The sequence below is a fragment of the Arvicola amphibius genome, chromosome 1, assembly GCF_903992535.2.
Source record: "Arvicola amphibius chromosome 1, mArvAmp1.2, whole genome shotgun sequence".
Taxonomy (NCBI): Eukaryota; Metazoa; Chordata; class Mammalia; order Rodentia; family Cricetidae; genus Arvicola; species Arvicola amphibius.
Genome location: NC_052047.1, coordinates 120,400,767 through 120,423,382, shown reverse-complemented (window position 1 = coordinate 120,423,382; position 22,616 = coordinate 120,400,767). Strand labels below are relative to the sequence as shown.

The 22,616-nt window shown below is 45.7% G+C and overlaps 1 protein-coding gene across 1 annotated transcript in view; it reads left to right on the top strand.

The window, feature by feature from the left end:
- Positions 1-22,616, top strand: part of Syt17 (synaptotagmin 17) — a 68,378-nt gene that overhangs the window by 25,471 nt on the left and 20,291 nt on the right. Inside the window, exons 6-7 of the mRNA XM_038342980.1 lie at positions 15,165-15,285; positions 17,186-17,341. Of these exons, the coding sequence (XP_038198908.1) occupies positions 15,165-15,285; positions 17,186-17,341 (277 nt within the window). The remainder of the gene's footprint in view (positions 1-15,164; positions 15,286-17,185; positions 17,342-22,616) is intronic.

Sequence of the window (22,616 nt, the reverse complement as noted above, 5' to 3'; positions counted from 1 at the left end):
CAGAGTAGCTTTGTCTTGACTATCTACCTGTTACAACTGTTTAAAAATAAGGTCTTTCTAACACGCTTTGGAGTTGAAATTGAATATGGCAAATATGTTTGGGAGGGAACATAACCCCAGCAACATGTAACTGTTGAATGATTAATATCTGCAATATTGAAAGTCTTTTCGTTAGTAAGAAAAGAATAACGCCTAAAATGAAAAAAAATGAGCAAAATGAATCGGGCAGGATTTTCACAGACATCGGTGTATAAACAGCTGATAACCCTGAACAAATACTCTCGTCAGCAGTCAGGAAAATCCAAACTGAATTCCTTGAGCAGTTACTTATCCGCTATGTGTTGAGTATGCAATGTCCCCAGTATGCTTACTGGGGAAAATATGGGTCCTCAGCTAGTGGTGCTGCTTAGGAAAGTTGTGGAACTTCTAGGAGGAGAGACCTTGCTGGAAGAAACATATGACTGCAAGTAGGCCCTCACTTCCGTCTTCCCTCCATCCAGCCCCACCCCCCTCAGATGTCCTCCCTCAAATGGCTCCCATGCACCCCTCTCAAGTCAATAGTCTCTTTTTCTTTGGTTATATTGCTTACATGCATGTAAACAGATAAGTGTATGTGCATGCATGTACACATTCACATGGGTGTGCGCGCGCGCGCGCGCGCACGCACACACACACACACACACGACGTGCTGAGTCCATTTTTGTTGGTGGTGTGTGTATGATTTCCAGGCTGATAGCTCCGAATTGGACAACCATTAAGGGGCCTCATCCCTGGGAGAGGCTATTTCTCCTTCTCTCAGCAGTCAATAGTCCTTTGTCTAGGGTGGGACGAAATTACTCCCCTCCCACATTAACGTGCCCACTGATATTGTGATTGTTCAGGTCCTGTTTATGCTGCCGTTTCAAGGAGAGACTGTCTCACAGCAGACTTCCTGATATTATGTCTCCTACAGTCTTCCCACCTCGCCTTGCTCAGATGCAGGAGCTGTGGTGTAGATGCAACCCCTGGTGTGGGCTCCCATGGTGTGTTCGTCTCTGCCTTGCATCCAGTTGTGGTTTTCTATGAAGGGCTCCATCTGCCAGCAGACGGATACCTACACTGTCTGCCTAGAGGCAGACTATACCTGTATTTTCTGTAGGTGTGTCTAAGATTTAGAACACAATAAGGAATTATGTTGGTCTAGCAAAATTTCAAGAACAGACTCTCTTCTATGGCCCGTTTCCTCACTAGCCCCAGGAATCTGGCTAGGTTTCTAGTACCTGGGATGATTTCCCTCCTGTTGAGTGGGCATTGGGTCCAGCTAGACAGCTATTGGTGCCCACTGACATGGGAGTGCCACTCTCTGCGCCTTTATTCATATCTTGCCTCGCTAGTACTTGTGGAGGTTCACAGATGCTGCAGCGTGTAGGACTGTTTAATTGCCTCCCCCCTTGGCAGCTTGGGGAGTGTTTTCTGGAACCTTGGAAGCTAGGCTTCAGGAAAAGCCTTTCAGGTCTTATCAAGCTCCAGTCATCGGAGCCCTATGTCCTAAGTGTGTGGTGTCTTCAGCAGTAGGGGTGACCTTCAACCCCTGAGAAACAACCAAAGGCTACATGGAAAATCTCTATTTTTTTGGGGGGGGGTCACTTGGATTACCATGAGCAACCCTTTGAAAGGCTGTGCCCTGTTTGTGTCATACTAGGGATTTTGTTAAACTGTGGTTCTTATGGGGAACTTTGTCTTAACCTCCATAAATATATATATATATATATATATATATATATATATATATATATAGAGAGAGAGAGAGAGAGAGAGAGAGAGAGAGAGAGATTCAAATATACTTACACACATATAATATATGCTTTAAACATATTTATATAAGATATATGTGATATGTCATATGTGTGCCTTAATGTATATATTTGTACATACATACATACTAACACGCATTGTGTGTCATTTTAGGTAAATATAAAATAATGTGATTCCGTGAGTCTTTATCAAGCACTTCAATGTGACTGGGTCGCACCCTTCTCCTTCTGTACTGAGCTCCATCCCATTTCCCCAGCTGGAGCCCCGCCCCAGCGTTATCCCATTTCCTAGTGTTACAATGTGACCATCAGCTGCCTTGCCTTCCTGCTGAATACTGTGTCCCTTGGAACTGTAAGCTGGAATAAACCTCTGAAATTGCTTTGGCCAGGTATAAAGTTACTAATACCTCACTGGCGAGAATGATGAGGGGCTGGAGAGATGGCTCAGTGGTTTAAGAGCATTGCCTGCTCTTCCAAGGTCCTGAGTTCAATTCCCAGCAACCACATGGTGGCTCACAACCATCTGTAATGAGGTCTGGTGTCCTCTTCTGAACTACAGGCATACAAGGCAGAACAGAAATTATATACATAATAAAATAAATAAATATTTAAAAAAAAGAATGATACAAGCTTGAGAGTGGCAGAAAAATCCAGCCCATTGCACCATCACCCCAATGTGGGCATGGAGAAGACGTTGGCTTAGATGGAAAGTCAGAAGCCAGTGGTTCTGAACAGAGGAAAGACGGGATTCCTCTTCCGTGCATGAGTTTGCTTTCTGTAGTTTCACTTACCAGGGTCAAACACGGTCTAAATCAATAAATGGAAAATTCTAGAAATAATAAGTTTTAAACAACTTATTATAATGTTTCATTCTAATTCTTCTAATATTATTAGTGTTGGTTTCTTACTGTGCCTAACTTCTAAGTTTAGCTTTCCTGAGGTAAACATGTATAGAGAAATTGTGGCAGGTATTGGCTTCACTGTTACCTGTGCTTTTGGGTACCCGCTGAAAGTTGGACCATATCCCCCAGACATGTGTGATAGAAGGGACCAGCACACATTAAACGGACGCCTGACTAGATAGTTCTATCCACTAATTTCCTTGTCACTGTGACAAAACACGAAACTTAGAAGGTGTCTTCTACCTCACAGTCAGATGTGTAGACTATCACGGCAGGGACAGTGTGGTGGCTGGAACATCTTGGTCCGTGGTGGCCAATGCTCCGGACTGGTCACATCACTCCTTACCCTGGCACCAGAAGCAGATAAAACCCTCAAGGCCTACCCCAGTGAACTGCTTCCACCAGCTAATCCCCTTGTCCCAAAGCTTCCATAGTCTTTCCAAACAGCCCTGAGAGCTGGACCAGTATTCAGACTCACAAGCCTGTAGGGGGTGTTTCAGATCCGAGTCATGACAATAGTCAATTGGAGAAATGTGACAGTCATATGTTAGACGTCGCCATGATCTTGCAACCATTTGTTAAAGCATTAACACCCTTCTCTAGTCTCTCCCAGACACATAGATTCACATCTTGTACGCTGGTGGCCAGAAAGTTAGCTTACCCCTTTCGGCAGTCAGTCCTCCAGTTCATATTGAATGTCAAAAACTACCTTACTGTTTCTTGAGCCAACTATCCTACCTCAGGTTTTTATGGGGATATAATCATTAAAAAATAAATCCTAACTATTCCATTGAGGTCATTACAAATAACTGGATGGGGCCGGGGGCCTGGGAAAATTTATTACTGCACAAGCATGACCCATGTAAATGCCCACTGGGCACGGCAGTGCACCTGTAATCACATTGCACAGACTCGAGACAGTGGATCCCCAGGGCAAGCCAGCTAGCAAAATTAGCTGTACCTGTGAGCTGTGGGTTTTATTGAGAGATCATCTCTCAATGAATAATGTGAAGAAGGACGGAAGAAGACTCCCTATGTCACCCTCTGGCCTACACACATGCACGCACACACACATACACACACACACACACACATGCAAGAGCATGGGCGTGGGCACGGGCACGGGCATGCAGGCACACTGTATACCCATGTGAATGAACACATACACATACCACACACAACCTAGGTATCATCAGACTACACTGTTAGATTAAGGCTGATGTACAGCTAGGTCATTACATGGAAAATATGTGTTTAAAGTTTACTACAAGAAAATTTCAGAATCGGCTTGTGTTCCTAGGGTGACTGTATAAATACATGCAGGTGTATTGACAGAGGTGGGAGAAGTAAAGGGCACATTGATGAAGTGTGTAAAATGTTGGTATTGTTAAAAATGTATATTATAGGGGCTGGGCGATGGTGGCGCACACCTTTAATCCCAGCACTCGGGAGGCAGAGGCAGGCAGATCTCTGTGAGTTCGAGACCAGCCTGGTCTACAGAGCTAGTTCCAGGATAGGCTCCGAAGCCACAGAGAAACCCTGTCTCGAAAAACAAAAAAACAAAAAAAAAATGTATCTTATAATTACAATAATGTATTTTTATGTAAAATGGATTTTGCTTTTTTAGAAACCTTTTCTTTAGAAAGATTGCTTTTTACAGTAAATTAGGAAACAAAGATTTCTCCGGGGCGGTCAGAATTAAAGCTGAGGGGGCCTGCAGAGCAGCTGTGTTCGTGCCCCATTAAAAGTGTGTGCACACTTGCGAAGCCCTAGCGAGGTGAGCGTGAGCAGAAGGAGCATTTAGAAGCACTTCAAAGACAGCCTGTGAGGAGAGAGCCCGCTTCTTGTTTCCCTGGAAAATGTCCTTTGTCCCAGATGCTTTTCTTTGATTTTCTTTTTATTGATTAGAGCTTGACTGTATTCAAAGGCTGCAGGAGAGGATTTGCGTTTTCTTTTTTCTTTTTTTCTTTTCGGCCTGGGTGGAGAGGTACAGCGTTTTCACAAGCAGGGCTGCCAGGGAGCTGGCAGAGGGGGCTCTGGATTTGCTTGAGTAATTTACAGACAGTCTATTTTGGGTCTCCCTAGCCCACCCCACGTGGCACTACTCGATTAAGCACATCAAGCTTTTATAAAAAAGGAAATGAGGCTTGTTGATTTGTGACATCTCCCCTACAAGGGGAAAGAGAGAATTGATTCCCTCACTCAGTTCATCTTCCATCTCAGCTTCCAGATCCTAAGGCTGGAAGAACAGGCGGCAACAGCGTCATGCCCTCTCTGGGACTGAGATGTGACAGTGGTCCCACCTCCATCTGGGGGGCCTGTGTAGCTTGTTCTCAGGATCCCCCAGATTGGAGTGGTGTCTGGTGTCATGAGTACTGCTTAGCTTACAATGCAGTCACATTCCCACAGATCCACCGGGAATTAGAAATATTGGAAGCTGAAAACCTATTTCACCTGCCTGCTGCAGCCTGCAAGGTCATTGACTCCCGCTGTGGTGAAGGTGCGATCCTCAGTGGGGTGCTGTTGGGAGGTGTTAGGGCCTTTAAGATGGGACATAGTGGGATGTCTTTAGGCCACTGGAGATCTGCCATCAAAGAGATCCTGGACCTTTTCTCCTCCTCTTTTTTGCATTCCAGCTGTTCTGTGTGGTCCAGAGAAGGACCTATGGCAGATCTATGGTAGCTGTGCTTGGGGTTTCAAATGAGTGTGTTTATTAAGCACATCGAAAGCGTAAGAGCAGCAAGTAGCAGGTAACAGAGGCTGTAGGTCAATAGCAAGCCGGGTGCTTAGGTCATCTGACGGAGGTCTGAGAGAACAAACAGGGACACACCATCAGGGCTCACCTGGGCTTCCAACACAACCCCTCTGTCGTCCTGCCTTCTGGCTCCCTTTCCCACCGCAGACATTTTTGTGCTCTGGGATGAATAGTGACCTCTGTTGGGGATGGTTTGCATTACACTGCTCTCAAAGGCACAGTGTTTTCAGCCCCCTTACTGGTTGCTGTTCTCTTTCCTCCATCTTAAAGATTTAGGGGACAGGGTGCCCTAAGATGGGGATCTTTGGAGGACACTTGAGACCAACATGATTGGATATGAAACAGAGGGAACAAGGTGCCTGCTTCCAGAGCTAGCTTCTCAGTGAGTTTAAACAACACACGACAATTCCCCAATACATTTCTGGTCTATCAGCAGGGATGTAAGTGGTTTTGTTCCACTGTGAACTGACACTCTGCTATGCCGCCTCACCACAGGCCCAGAGCAAAGGGTCGGCCTGTGGTGGGTCAAAACCCCCATAAACCTTTTCTCTGCGTAAGTTGATTGTCTCAGGCATTTAGTTAGAATGACAGAAATGCCACCTAACCCTCCAAACGTCACAGTTTAGTAGCGCAGCACACCTGTGTCCTTTTGTGGCTGGTGGAGGCTGTACTCACTGCTCACACAACATTGCAAGAGAGAAACCACACATAGCCCCAGCTCAGGCAATGGTCAAAATGCTCAATTCAAAGAAAACGTGGAAGAAAGAAATCCCAAGTTGAATCATTGTAAGTTAGAGACTACCCTTGTCAGCATGCCGTGTGTGTCCCAGGGTAGCTATGAATGTGGCCTGACTCATTTGGAAATGGCATTGTTTCAAAAGATTGGACACTTCTGTTCTATATAGGAGTGAACAGGTGGCATTGTGCTGGCCTTTGTGGGGAACACGAAGACATCTGGTAAGGACGGAGTGCCACACAGGCTATAAAACAAGCCTGCGCGATAGAGGGACCAGCTGACTTTAATTCGATGGGAAGCTTAGAAGAGAAGGTGACATTTGAGATTCCCTGGAAACTGCAGGACCCCTACACCAGCCATGGCCTTAAAAGTTTTCCTTTGTTCATTGTGTATGTGCATGTATGTCTGTCTGTGTCTGCCTGTGTCTTTTTCTCTGCATGTGTGAGCGTGTGTGGAGTATGTATAGGCGTGTGTCTGTGTAGACACATGCACATGGAGCAAGGTATCCTGCTTCATCGCTCTTGGCCTGTAACATGAGGGGCTGCGGGCAGGCCTGCTTCTCATCCCGCCCAGCTCCTGGCCGCCTGGCTAGCTTATGCCCCAAAATAACAACACAAATAGTATTCATTTAAACACTGCTTGGCCCATTAGTTTCAGCCTCTTATTAGCTAATTCTCACATCTCGATTAGCCCATTTCTAATAATCTGTGTAGAACCACAAGGGGTGGCTTACAGGGAAGATTCTAGCCTGCATTCATCTCAGAGAGGAGAGTCATGGTGACTGCTTGAGGCATCTGCCTCACTCCCAGCATCCTGTTCTGTCTACTCCACCCACCTATGTTCTGACCTATCAGGCTAAGCAGTTTCTTTATTAATTAACCAATGAAATCATCAGATAGATAAAAGACACACCTACACCATTGGCCTCATTCCCTTGAGACAGGGTATCTCACCAAACCTGGAGCTAGGCTGGCGGCCACCAAGTCCCAGCTCTCCTTTCTCTCCCCGCTAACCCTACACATAGCTCCGGAGTCACAGGCAGGTATATGGCCATGCCCATCTTTTTATTACATGAATGCTGGGGATTTGGACTCAAGTTCTTATGCCTGGGCAGCAAACCATCTATCCATCTCCCCCGGGCCCCAACTTTCTAATATCTCAACACTTCCTTTAGAGTTATTTTGTGAAGTATCATACTCTTGCCCCTAAAATATACATCTTTCTTGTTTGAAATAGAGATGGGTCCCACCTGCTTCTGCAGGGGTCCACAGCACACACCTGTTCTGCCTGTGTGGGAAGACATCCTTATCTTTCCCGCTGACCAACCCAACAATAACAACTTAAAATCGCCTGGGGTGAGGTTATTTATAAAGGAAGGTCTTCATTTATTTTTTAAAATCTAAGCTACTAACTGTCTCTGCTACTTTATTATTAGTAACAAGTTATTTAGAACTTTGTGTTATGAATCTCAAGAATTCAAGACCTGAGCACGAAAGAGCAATGGAACTCAAGTGAAGGACTCCCGGGTTCTATCTATCTATGCTCCCTGAAATGTTTTTCTACAACAGGTTAAGCTAAACAAAATCCTACCTCCATTTTTAGACCTGTCCCCAGTTCATCCTTCTCCAGGAAGCTTTGGTGGCCACATCCTGCGGAGTGAGTGTGGATCAAACTTCAAGCTCTCTAGTGTGCCACAGGCCTTATGATGCCCGTTTAAATGAAGGTTAAGATCACATCATATAAATGTGGCCATTTTAAAGTCTACAGTTACTGGCATTGGTTAAACCCTCAGTCGAGTAGAACCATAATTTCTACCTAATTCAAGAACATTCCATCACTCAGACACGGCTTTGTATTCCTGACGAGGTCGCCCTGCATTCCTGCTCTTTCAGAGCCTGGAAAGCATCCCTGTGCTCTCTGTGCCCAGAGGCCTGCAAAGGGCTGCTTAAGGAAGGAAAGGTTGTTAGGTTCATCGCTTGACTCTCAGACAGTCATGGAGGAAAGGCATGATGGCTGGGGAAAGGCAACTGGCACATTGCATCTGTATTCAGGGAGGAACACAATGAATTTTGGTCTTTAGCTTGCTGCATCCTTTTTCTGTTTATTCAGTGTGGGACCCCAGCCCATGGAATGGTGCACCCCATATTCAGGGTGGGTCTCCCCTACTCAGGTAGACATCCCCACAGATACACCCAGGACTATATCTCGTAGGCAACTTTAAACTCCCTCAAGTGGACCGTCAAAGGTTAACCACCACAGTTTGGATGTTCTGTATGTTCATGGAATCATACAGCACATGGTCTTTTTTGTCAAACATGTTTTCCAGGTTCATCTGTGTAGTATGTGTCAGTGCTTCATTCATTTGTTTATGTTTTTTAAATTTAGAGTGTGTGTGTGTTTGTATGTGTTCATGTGTGTGCACATGCACCTGTGTTTGTGCATGCACACATGTATCACAACACATATTTGGAGGCTAGAGGACCACTTTCAAAAGTTGGTTCTTCCCTCCCATCATGGGTTTCAGGGATGGAACTCAAGTCCTCGGGCTTTCATGGCAAGTGCCTTTGCCCACCGAACCGTCATACCAGCCCTCATTCTTGCTTAGGACTGAAGAACATTTGATTGTATACATACACCATGGCACTTCTGCATTTACTGATGGACTCTGGGCTTGGGACTGCTTTGAGCAGCACCACATGAACATCTGGGACAGATGTGTTGGGTTCTCTTCTCTCCTGGTTTTAGTTTGCTGTTGCTGCTGTTGTTTTGAGACAGGGTCTCTCTCACCGTGCAGCCCAGGTTGGTCTTAAACTCATGAGCCTCCTGCCTCTGTCTCTCAGATGCTGAAATTCCCCCACCTAAAGCCTGGCTCATGGACAAGTTTTGTGTGGATATCTGTAGCCTAATTGTTGGATCCCATGGTGGCTGTGTTACAATGTGTATGTCAAACTACTATGTTTATGTACACAATTGTTGGTAGAGACCACTCATTTGTTTCCCGGCCACCCAGACCCAAAATAACCACACAGAAACTGTGTTATTATAACACTGCTTGGCCTATTATCTTATTCATATTTCTAGCTAGCTCTTATATCTTAAATCAACCCATCTCTATTAATCTGTGCATTACCATGTGGTTGTGGCCTACAGGTTAGGTTCCGTCTGGTTTCCGGCATCTGTCTTCTGCAGCTACATGGCTTCTCTCTGACTCTGCCTTCTTTCCCCCTCTATCTGCTTGGAATTCTCGCCTTGCCCTATTCTGTGCTGGGATAGGCCTAAAGCATCTTCTTTGTTAACCAGTGGTATTCACAGCATACAGAGGGGAATCCCACATCACACAGTGTGTGTGTTATATATGTATCGTGTGTGTACTCGTGTGGTGTGTATGTACATGCATATGAAGTCCAGACATCAGTGTCGAGGGTGTCCCTCAGTCACTTGCCTCCTGATGTTTTGAGACAAAGTCTCTCCTTGAACCTTAGGCTCACCAATTGACTGGGCCAGCTAAGCAGCAAGCTCCTGGGACCCACCTGCCTCTGCCTCTCCAGCATTAGGGTGACAAACAGTGCTATCTGCTGCCTTTTATATGGGTGCTGGGATCCAAACTGCCCTCATGCTTGCTTAGCAAGCACTTTACCCACCACGCCATCACCTGGCTCCAGTGTGGAGACTCTTGAGACTCAGACAGTTGAGGGTTTTACATTTGCATCAGCAATAGCCAGGGTTCCAATTTCAGGCCATCGCTTCAGAAATTATTATTTCCTGCTTTTGTGTATGTGTGCACATGTGTTTGTATGTGTGTGCTAAGGTGTTCATATGTGTGTGGGTGTGCTAAAGAACATGTATGGAGATCAGAGGACAACTTGTAGAAGTTAGTTCTGTCCTTCTGCCTTGTGGCTTCTGAGCAGTCTCACCGGTCATGTTTTGGGCTCTGTAGATCCATTTATTCATCTTGACGGTAGCCTTGTAGGTAGACATGCATTCCCTGGTGCTGTGACATGTTTTTCACCTATTATCCCCCAGTAGACTATGTTTGGCTTGATGAATGTCTGTTATTGCCCCTTAACTGTCAAGAAGATCATGCGAGATTAAAGCCAAGAACTGAGTTTGCACCCTGCCTGTCATCCCTAACCTGAACTGCATGGTTCGAATGGATTCTTTCATTTAAAATGCGGGGGCCTCTGGAGTTGTTGGAAGGACGGAATAACAGCCACATGTGGGTCAGGGCCTGGCCTGTGCCACTGTCTTGCTGATAGTTTGCTGCGGTGGTCACGACCATGACACCCCCTGGGCTGAGGATCCAGGCACTATTGAATGAAGCTTGTTAAATGAATCATCAAGCCTGCTGTTCAGTTGGCCTGCTCTTTAGTTCTCGCTAACTGCCCCCCCCCCCCCCCCCGCAGCACACTGATCTCTCCTGTGATGAGCAAGCAGAGGAGCAGCCGGATCGATGCGCATACTTCCCCGGAAGGATAGGAGTGGATGCTGTGGTATTGGTGTGGGGGTGAACCTGGGAAGAAGAGGGAACAGTAAGCCTAAAGCCTACACAAGCAAGAGGATAAAAGAGCTTTGCTTTATTTAAGGCAAGAAACAACTAGAAAGGAGATGAGTCCAGGAAGCTGCCTTCGGAAGGTCCAGTTGGTGGCCCAGATGAGAGAATCAGCAGGCCTCTTGAAGGTGGTCTCCTGAAGGCCTCTTGAAGGTAGTCTCGTCTTGAGAGGTTCCTGGGTACTGAGGATGCAGGCAGTGGCCTCTTATCCCCTCCCACTTCCTATGAGAACGGCCAAGGCTGAGCAGGCTCCCATGGGCACAGCTACCAAGCAGCTTGCCATGGCTCACATAGATGTCTCTAGAATCCGGCTATGCCACACCCCAGCCTTCATTTTGTTCTTTAAACACACCGATCTTATTCTTTCATGTTTGACTGACTGAGCTATTAATCCCTCCCAGCACCACCCCCGGTCCATATAGAAGGCATCGCGAGCTGAGAAGCTTGTAGGTTTTAGAAGGAATGAGGGAGGTATTGCTTGGGGTTTTAAACCTGGGAAGAGGAAAATTTATAAGGACCTAGATGGCTTCCCCTGGCCTGGCTCCTGTGGAACCTCAGCCTTACTGACAGGAAGACTGATGCACCTGTGGGGTCAGATGCTAAGGATAATGCACCCTCTAGGTCCCTAAGGACCAGAAGGAGGCCACCAGCAACTATGACCCAGGGTACCCAGTTCAGACTTCCTGTCGTGATAATCTGACCCTCCAGGCCAGGGCGAGAGAAACCTGGCAGGGCAAAGGTAACCAGGGGACACAACCCGACAAGGGCAGGGCTCACCAAACTGGTAGTGGGGGGTGTTAAGGAAAAAATACCCAATGACAATTTTTTTTTCAGTCCTGAGGTCAAACCTTTATATTTGCTAGGCAAATACTCTATCACTAAACTACATCTCCAGTTCCATCAGAGATTCTGTGTGTGTGTGTGTGTGTACATATTTGTGAGTGTACATGTTTGTGTGGGTATGTGTTTGTTTGTAGGTGTGTATATGCTTGTGTGTATGTTTATGGAAAAGCATGTGTGTATGTGTATGTATTTGTGTGTGTGGTGTGAATGTTTATATGTGTATATATTTGTGTGTTTGTGTGTATTTACATACTTGTGTAGGTATACACATGTTTGTGGGTTCGCATGTTGTATGTGCACATATTTGTGTGTATATGGGTGTGTACATGTTTATGTTGTATGCATGTCTCTGCATATATTTGTGTGTGCATTGTGTACATGTTTTTGTAAGTATGTATATATGTGTATACACGTTGATGGATACACATGTATGTATGTGCTATATGCATGTTTGTATGTTTGTGGCTGTGTACATGTTTATATAGATGTGTACATGTTTGTAGGTATACATGTTTGTATTTGTACATATTTGTGTATATGGGTATGTACATGTTTGTGTGTATATATTTGTGGGTGTGTACATGTTGGTGTGGATGTGTACATTGTGAGGAGTATGTGTATGTTTGTGGATATACATGTTTGTATGTGTACATATTTGTGTGGGTGTGTGTGTACATGTTTTATGTACATGCATGTGTGTATGTTCCTGTGAAGATGTACATGTTTTTTGGGTATATATCAAATATTTTTTCCATTCACTTTCTACCTTATTTTTTAGACAGGACCTCTCTCTGAACCTAGAACTTATGAGTTTGGCTAGGGTGACCTGTCTGCCAGGGAGCTCCAGGGAGCCTCCTGTCTCTGCGCTCCCCCAGCCCCTAGCACTGGAGTGACTGTGTACCACCACACCCAGACTTCATGTGGGTGCTGGGCAACTAAACACATATCCACATGCTGGTGCAGTGGATGCTTTACCGACAACCATTTTTCCAGCCCCCAAACGGTACTTTAAAGCACTCAATCAGGCTGGTGGTGGCACACGCCCTTAATCCCAGCACTCAGGAGGCAGAGGCAGGTGGATCTCTGTGAGTTCGAGGCCAGCCTGGTCTACAAGCGAGTTCCAGGACAGCCTCCAAACAAAGCTACAGAGAAACCTTGTCTCAAAAAACCAAAAGAAAAAAAAAGCACTCAATCAGGCTTGGTCAGGATCATCCTGATGGCATCAGGAGCACAGCAAGGAGATTTTGTAGAGGGGCAGAGCTTGGGCTCAGTCCTTAGCTAAACTATTACTGAGGGTGCCTCCGAGGGAAGAGGGACTCTGTCTAAATCAGCCTTGCTGAAGACAGGCCAGGCGACTGGGATGGTGGTAGAGGAGGAACCTGAGACAGTGAGAACTCAGATATTGGCAGCAAGGGTTTGGGGCCAGCAAGAGTGCTCAGTGGGTAAGGGTACCCCCCAAACTACTACATAAATCAAATAAAATATAATGAAAAAGTACGGGAGGGGCTCTGGGTAAGTGAAGTGAGCAGGCCCTTGGGTAAAAACTGGCTTCCCACAGTAAGTGCCCAGACGGGCCCAGGATAAAGTCTGTCCACACAAAGAACCTTCATCAGCTGCCAAGTGGGCACTTGGGCCCAGCACCAGCAGACCTTCCTGTTTTTCAAGCAAAGCAAGGAATCCTATTTTTTTTTTAATGTGAACTAGTTTGCTCTTTAAAAGTACATAATGATTAGTAACTGTCTGTTTGAATATGATATGAGCCAAACAAAATACACCCATGGACTACAAGTTTGAAATCTGTAAGTTAAGTGTGAGGTAGTCTCTTGTTTATAGGTTAACTTGATCTGGCTAGGAATCCGGTTTTGTTGTTTTGTGTTTGAGACATGGTTTCAATGTGTAGCCCTGGCTGGCCTGGAACTTCCTATGTAGACCAACTTGGTTGGCCTCAAACTCATCGAGATCTGCCTGCCTCTGCTGCGATTAAAGGCATACACCACCATGTCCAGGCCATATAGAAATATTTTTGTGATGAACATTGTTTTAGAATTGCCACTTGCCATCAGTTTGCTGAAAGTGGTAGAGGACGTGGATGGATGTAGACATGCATGTATGTATGCATGAGTAAGTAGGTGAGTGGAAGGATGCATGCATGCCTGCATGCGTGCATAAGTAGGTAGCTGGATGGTTGGGGGGATGGATGAGACACATTTAGAGACACATTCTGAAATATTACTAATAAAAAGGTGTATGTCTAGAAGTTACTCCAGAATCACATATGGGGTCGAATGAAGATGTCAACATCTAGATTGATTACGAGGTAATCCCTGAATCTGAGATATGGTATAGATTGAGATTCCTTGGACGTTTTTGACTTCTAATATGCCTGGAAGCTGACAGTACTAAGAATACTTATTTTAATGCCCTGATCACCTAGCAATGCTTTTTGGGGGATAAACAGGAAAAATTGTATCCTACTTGGGATTTAATTTAAAACATTTAGCTAATTTTGTATTAATAGAGGGAAGTATAGACAAAGCACCATTTGGTAAAAGTTTATAATTATTACAATTGGGCAGTGGGTACGTGGGGAATGACTTGTTACTCTGAAGTGGCTGACATTGTTTTTTTTACAATTTTTTCAAATAGCGGCATGAAAACAAGGGCTCCTGTTTTCTAGGCAGCATGGAGTCATCCATCCTGGGTACTGGTGTAGACTTTTCATAGCCCAGAGATAGCCCTGACATAGAGGGAGGGTGTGCTCTTTGGTAGGAGAGGCAATATGCTGAGCATGGTTGTGGTAAGGGGTGGGCTCTGTTAGCTACAGGTTAAGAATGGTATCTTTCTCAGGTAGCTCACGGCTGTGTAAAAAGCCTTACATCATTTGTCTTGTCTAAACTACATCTTCCCAGCCGTGTGACTTTGGCTAAGTCTCATTTTCACTACCTGCTAAACAAAGTAAATGCTGTTGCCTCTGGGACTCATCATGAAGACTAAACTGGCTGTTCCACTGAAAGGACTTAACACGTCCTTGGCCATCACTTCTGTTGTTGTGACAGTGGTTGTTGTTTTTGCTGTTAAATGTCCTAAGAGCAGGAAACACTTTTTGAGATAGACAGGAAAATAATTGGATGCAGAAACTAAGAAGTCAAACATGGCTTAGTCAATGAAGCGCTTGTATTCTTGATGATCCAAGTTCAACCCCCATAAAAATTTTGGGTATAGTAGCACGTGCCTGTAATCTCAACACTGGGGAGGCAGAGACAGGAGGATCCTGGGGCTCACTGGCCAGCCGGTCTAGTCTAATTGACGAGCTCCAGACCAATAAGATCCTGTCTCAAAGGAGGTGGATGCTTTCATGAGGATGACACCCACATCTGTCTTTCCTTTTGCTTCCATGCAAACTCACACACGTGCACAGAAAGGTGTTGCCCCCCCCCATGTGCACGCATGCACACGCACGCATGCAAAAGAAAAAGTTCAAGAAAGAAGCACCCACTGTCAACTGACCCACCCGCAGCCATGGCACAGGGGGCACAAAGGAGGAAGACTGACAAAGCGACCATCTGATGATTCTCTTTCCTGCAGAACGAAGTGGAGCTGGGGGAGCTGCTTCTGTCTCTAAACTACCTACCAAGTGCTGGGAGGCTGAATGTGGACATCATCCGAGCCAAGCAGCTCCTGCAGACTGACGTGAGCCAGGGCTCAGGTATGTCACAATCCCATCATCCTCCACATCTCTAAGGGGTTCTCTATTGTTTGGGGGACCAGTTTTGTGTGTGTGTGTGTGTGTGTGTGTGTGTGTGTGTCCTGGACGCTATTGATGGTGCACAGCATAAGTGTGTCCATATAAGGGCGGACAGCATCTAGAACTAGAATACTCATTCAAAAAGAAAAAAATAAGTGATCACCTATGTCTTAGGATGAAAAAGTTCATTGTGAGAGCCCTATCACACATGTGACCAGGTATGACAACTTCTGAAATCCATCTTTCTTTTGAACTTAGGAGTCACTGAGAAGTAACTTGCTTTTTCCACACCCTATGCCTGTAATTCAGATGCTATGCGCTAGGTGGCAGAAGTGCACAAGTGGCTTGGCACTCTGATCAAGGAAGGTGGGCCCAGCTTGGGGGGGGCGGGGTTGCAGATCGTTTCCTGTATACCATAATTCTTTATAAATCCCAGCTCTGAAAGAGCTATTATGATATCTACATTCTAGCAAAAACTGGTTCAAACACCTTTAACAAAAAGCTCAGATTCCATACATCTCTATGTAGCTTCTTCCGTGACAGCCGAGGATACTATTGTAAATGAAACCATCCTGGGCTTCCTCACTTCAGCTCAGTGGTAGAAATGCTGCCCCCCACCCACCCAGATCCAATAGCCAAAGGAAGTTGTTTACAATGAAATCACAGCTGAATTTAGACTGCACCTTGTATTCTCAAAAGCCACACTAGAAAGTAGAGGCTTCAAGAGGGCTGTAGGAGCACTACCGTGGCTGTAGGGGCACTGCCATGGTTGGAGGAGCACCGCAGTGACTGGAGCATTCCAACTCACCACAGTGGAGAGGCAGGATGCTCTTCCACAGGAAGTCAAACTGCCTGACATAAAATGTGTTTGTGCGGCTTGCAAAGTTGGCATGGAGAAGTTGCTTAACCTTTGTATATCTCAGCTTCTTTGTCTAGAAAACTGTATAATGATAGTGTTTATCTCACTGGCTTGCTTATATAAACATTAACTCCAGTCACCTGTGCAAATGCCTTTCTAAACTCTAAAATGACCAAAGCATGGCAATTCTAGTTCTGCCTTTGTTCTTCTCCTGTGTATAAGCTGTGAGCCTACTGCCCCACGAATGGCTTTCTGCTTTTGGGTGGCCTCCAACCAGGTTCTGTCTCCACCAGCTAGATCTTAAGAAAATTATTTCTTGTCTTTAAATCTACAGTTTTCCCATCTGTGAAGTGAACACAATGACTAAAGCATGGGAAGGAGTTCAGTGAGTGCTGGATGGGGCCGGGGAGGAAAAGGAATCAGCAGATAAGAAGACGGCTTTGGAAACGATGGGCAGATACATAGGAGAATGGTTAGGTGAAAGCAGGGTAGATTGATGCCTGGATTAATAAGTGGATGAGTGGTTAGATGAAGGAATGAACCAGTGGGTAGACTGATAGAAAAAATAAAAAGAGCTCAATAGCAGAGCCCTTGCCTAGTATGCAGGGGGCCTTGGGCTCTTTCCCCAGCACTGCAACTGTATAGAGATGGGGAGAGAATAGGTGGTTATTCTGTTCCATAGACAATAACTTTGATGGAGATGGATGGATGGATGGATGGATGGATGGATGGATGGATGGATGAAGAATGGTGAATGGTGAGTGTATTAACGACTTGATGGATAGATGGAAAATGGGTTGGCAAAAGAATAGATGAGTGCTCGTATAGATGGATGGATGAATTGGTTGCGACAGGCAAAAATTGGATGGATGGATGGATGGATAGAAGGATGGACAGAAGAATAAGACAGCAAGAGGGTGGCTGGGAAGTTGAAGAGAGGAGAGATGGCTAGATTCTGTTTCCTCATCTCCAGTGTTCTATAATGTTATATCCAATCCTCAGACCCATTTGTAAAAATCCAGCTGGTACATGGACTCAAGCTTGTGAAAACCAAGAAGACGTCATTCTTAAGAGGCACAATTGACCCTTTTTACAACGAATCCTTCAGCTTCAAAGTTCCCCAGGAAGAACTGGAAAATGCCAGCCTAGTATTCACAGGTAAGGTGACATCCTAGACCCCAAGGAAGCCCTGGTGAGAAATGATCAGCTTGTTACGTGAAAACCGAAGGCATCTAGAGAGAATTATGCCTAAGAATATGGTATCTGGCTGTTCAACTACCTAGATTTGAACCCACTCCCTATCCATAAACTTGGACAAGACCTATAGAGCCTAAATACAATTGTTATGTAATTGTCAGGAATCTAACTCAAGCTGGATTCCTTGAAACTACCAAATAAGTTACTTAGCTCCCCAGGGCCTCCGTTTTTCATCTATAAATTATGAATAATATTAGCTCTTGTGTTATAGGTTTACTGTGTTGAGTAAGTGATTTATGACCCCTGAATAATATCTGATACATATAATGTCAGATTTGTTGATGATGGTGTTGGTACTGATGATGGGGATGATGATAGTGATGGCGTTGGTACTGATGATGGGGATGATGATAGTGATGGTGTTGGTACTGATGTTAGGGATGATGATAGTGATGGTGTTGGTACTGATGATGGGGATGATGATAGTGATGGTGTTGGTACTGATGTTAGGGATGATGATAGTGATGGTGGTGGTACTGATGATGAGGATGATGGTAATGATGATAATTCAAGTTGATGGATTTAATAGAAATAGAGAAGGTTGGGTGGTGGCTCACACCTTTAATCCCAGCACTTTGGAAGCAGAGGCAGGTTGGTCTCTGAGTTCAAGACCAACCTAGTCTACACAGGGAGTTCCAGGACATCCAGAGCTCTTTTAAAGATATCTTTATTTATTATATATACACACACCAGAAGAGGGCATCAGATCCCATTGTAGATGGCTGTGAGCCACCATGTGGTTGCTGGGGATTGAACTCAGGACCTCTGGAAGAGCAACCAGTGCCCTTAACTTCTGAGCCATTAATCCATCTCTCAAAAAAAAAAAGATTTGTGTGTGTGTGTGTGTGTGTGTGTGTGTGTGTGTGTGTGTAGAAGAAAGTGAGGTCACCTAACTCAAAAAGGACAGGTGTAAAAATCATGGAGAATATAATATTTAAGTACAGGTGTCATGTGCTACTCTCTAGTAAAATTTAATTTACTTTTCTGGGATATGATTGTGTTTAATTTTAGGGGCTATAAGTTATCTGTTGCTGCATAACAAATCACCCTAAATTTTAGCAACTAAATAAATCATCAAACCTTATATCATAGCTCTTGTCACTCAAGAGCCTGGGCAAGGAGCAGGGGTTGAGCTCAAGCTGGAGTGCTTGCCTAGCATACATGAGGCTCAAGTTCAATGCCCAGTACCATACAGATCAGGTGTGGTGGTGCTCACCTGTAATCCCAACACGCCAAGGTCAGCCTCAGCTACTTAGCAAGTTTGTAGACAGCCTGGGCTACATGAGGCCTTTTCTTAAAAACAAAACAAACAAAAACCCAACTCAGGCAGAGCTCTGGTCTACTCTGTCGCTCTGGCTGGGCTGACGTTACCCTCTGGAGCAACTGGAAACTCCTCTGTTTAGATGCAGTCTAAGGTCCTTATCTCTTGCCCTGGCCAAAATCTATATGAAATGCTGAGGACATGGATCAACAGATGAGAGTCCTCTCTGTAGTAGCACAGGGTTCAAATCCCGGCACATGTGTCAAAACCACGCATGGCTGCAGGAGCCTGTAACCTTAGTACTGGGGGGGGGCTTCTTTACAGTGGTCATCAGATTCTCAAGGAGGTGAATGACATTCACCCTCCTCCTCTGGGACACATACACACACTGATGACATTTTCAAAGAATAAATGGAAAAGAACATTTTTGAAGTTATTCATGAATTCAGCGAGTATGTATTAAACATGTTCTCCTTGCTCAGACACTGTTTCCAAGTGTTAAGGACAGAGCAGAAACCCAGTTGATCTCCTCTGGGTCCTCAGGGTCACTTGGGCCTCTTTATAGCCATCACTCTACTGCTTGCTGTTCTGAAATTATCTGTGAAGGTGTCGGGTTCCTCAGGAAACAAATCAAGTGTGAAGACGCTTGCACTTATTTGCAGAGGGTTTCAACCCCCCTGAAATCTCACATAGTCTGTAAGAAAAAGGTTTTCAAAGTGCAAGTGTGTGCACACACAGCTCCACCTCTCAGATGACTGTTTTCATTGAGCAGCATTTTATCAGCTCCATCAGAAAAGCCCCCATCACATTTATTTATTTGTGTGTGTGTGTGTGTGTGAGTGTGTGTGTGTGTGAGTGAGTGTGTGTGAACACTTGTGTATCATCATGTCTGTGAAGGGGAGCTTGATGGAGTCCATTCTCTCCTTCCACCATGTAAGCCCCGAGGATCAAACTGAAGTTGTCAGACTTGGCAGCTGACTCACTGAGCTCTCTTGCCTGCCCAGGACCTGTGGTCTTGACACACAAGAAAACATGCTTAACCATACAAGCGCCAAGGCTCGTGCTCCTCAGGGCCAGTGCCGCGGCAAATATTCACTCAGGAAGAAGTTAGCCGGGCTCCCCCACCGTGATGTCAGGGCTACTTACAGTGTCATCAGGGAGCTTGAGAATGCAGCCCGTGGCCATGCCTCATCCCCAGAGACTGGAGCAGAGTGTTGGGACTGGGTATCAGCAACGGGTCCTCACATCAGCACAGTTTTGCTGCTAGGGTTCCAGCCAGCCATCACCAAATGACGTGCAAAAACACTCAGCGGGAAATCCCACAGACCATGTCCACAGGACCTGGAGGGCAGCCTAGAGATGTCAGTATTCTAGTTTATTAGTGGCTGGTGTTCATCTCTTACGCTGCTGTGTTTCTGAGTTAAACTCTATCACCGGTATGAATAGGAAAGAACATACAGAGGTGGTACTGTGAGCTGTTTGGGGCATCCACGGGGCCTCTCAGCCTGTCTCCCTACCGACGAAGGGGTCTCCTGTATATATAAAGATATTATAAAGTACCCCAGATATTTCTAATGCTTAGCTAGGCTAGGGTGCAGTCACAGCTGAGGGTGGGAACTACAGCTGGCTGGCCTTTTACCTAAAGGACTCCGGCTGGAACAGTAGCAGAAAGGTGGATTTGGATCTAGGCAAAGCCAGAAGAGGTCCCATGCCACGTTCTCCCCCTCCCCTACCCCGTGCAGCTTCTCAGGTTCCTGACTTGCTTTCTCTGCTGACTTGGAAAGAGTGTTCTTGCCTCCAAGGCAGAGATCTGAATTCCAGCCCAGCCCCTTGTTTCCAAACACTTCTCTGGGGAAGTCAGGTTGATCTGCAATTTAAGCATTTGCTGATACTCCCAGGGGAAACCTGTTATTAGCCTTGGGGCTGGGTGCTCTGAAACAGTTTCTTTTCATGGCAGGAGGGCATGTCTGCTCTGCAGTCAGGTGATTTTATTTTCCAGCTGAGGTATAAAAAGAAAAGGGAAGATAGCTTTCCCAACCTTGAAACCCGTTGTTCAGGACCTTTCTGGAAAAATCCACAAAGGTCCTGTGGGAGGAGGGGGTGTGAGTTGGTCACTGTAGTGATTGGGAGGGAGGAGGAGGAGGAACAGTATAGAGAGGAAGAAGAGGAAGGAATTGATGGAAGAAGGGAAGAAGGAAATATTAGGAGAGGCAGGGAGAGAGGAAGAGAATCAGAAAGAAAAGAAAGGGAGGAAGGAGAGGGGAGGAAGGAAGGTACTCAATTTAATCTGCACAAACTTAGAACTAGACCTCTATTGCCATCCACCAATTCTACATCTCTGTGTAGAAAAGGGATAGGGAATCTACGGGTACTGAAAGCAGAGGCCCAGATGTCTGTGTCCCTGTGTTCCCAGCACTGCAAACAGCTAGAAGGGGAACCACCTGGTGTCCAGTGATGGACAGAGGGTAAAGAGAATCTGGCCTATTCAGACCAAGAAATGTCCAGAAATTACCTAAAAAGAAATGACCTAAAAAGGGAACTCGTCAGATGCCGGCTACAACATGAAATTGTGTGCTTTAGAATGAGCCAGTCAGAAAAGGAACAAGCAGAATGGAGAGCAGTCAAAATCTATGAGAATGGGGTCCCTGGGCTTGACAGCAGGGTACACAGGGAGCTGCTTTTAATGGTGGGGAATTTCACTTTGGGAAGACAACAACAACAATAAAAATAATAATAATCCTATAGTCTGGGCATGGTATCACATGCCTGTAAGACATCATATGGAACCCCTGCTCTGGCTCTCAGAGTACCTGCTGCAGAACCTGCCCAGGACACAGACGTCCAGTCCAGGCATCCCATTAATAACTTGTGATAGACAGCTCTGAAGAAAGCCAAGGAATGTCTGGTATTTCTCTCTCTCTCTCTCTCTCTCTCTCTCTCTCTCTCTCTCCCTCTCTCTCTCTCTCTCTCTCTCTCTCTCCCTCCCTCTCCCTCTCCCTCTCCCTCTCTCTCTTTCTCTCTCTCTGTCTCTTTCTCTCTGCCTCCCTCCCTTCCCCCTCTTTCTTTCTCTCCCTCTCTTCCCCATCTCTCTCTCCTCTACTGCCAACCCTCTGAGTTTCCCACGCATGGTACAATGCAGATTCTAGCCAGGAGTGATGGCAATGACTGTGATGCTGGTGCAAAGGAGATGGAAATAGGAAGATTGTGGGTTCAAAACCAGCCAGAACTACATAGTCTCTAGACTCCAAACTTGTGAGTCAAATAAATCTCTGTTCTTAATAAATTCCCCAGTGACAGAAAGCAAACTAAAGTGTAGGCTCTCTGTCTGGCCCAGGCTGGCTTCAAATTCACTACCTCCTGCCTCCCTTCGCCCTGCCTCCAGAGTGTTGTGGTTACAAGCAGGTACCATAGCAGTGAGCCTGACAAGGACTGTTTAAAAACCCAATGTCCAGAGCTCAGCTCACGATTACCAAACCTGCCGTGGCATCTACCTCTCAGAGCTCTGAGGTGGCTCTCTGAGACAAACTATGTCAGCCAGACTTTGCCTAGAGTCTATTCTGCTCCCTCCCTACCCACTGTGTGTTTGGAAGTCTCCCAGGCCCCACTTGAGAGCGCGTTCCAAGGCACCGGGTCTGTGTTTCCTAATTGCCTGTCTTTCTGCAGCTGGAGTGCAGAATTGGTTAGTTAATGGAATCTACTGCAGCAGTGAGATGGATGGGAGGCAACGGGTAGAGATCAAAGGACGGAGGGTGGTGCTTCCAACATCTACCCTGGAAAACCTAGGGCTCTGATGGGCACCAGATGGCAGGCGTAAAATGTGTTCGGCTTGAACAGCCAAGCGTGGTGCTGCATGGCTATAATCCCAGCATTGGAAGGTAGAGACAGGGGGTGGGGGGATACATGGGTCTCAATGAC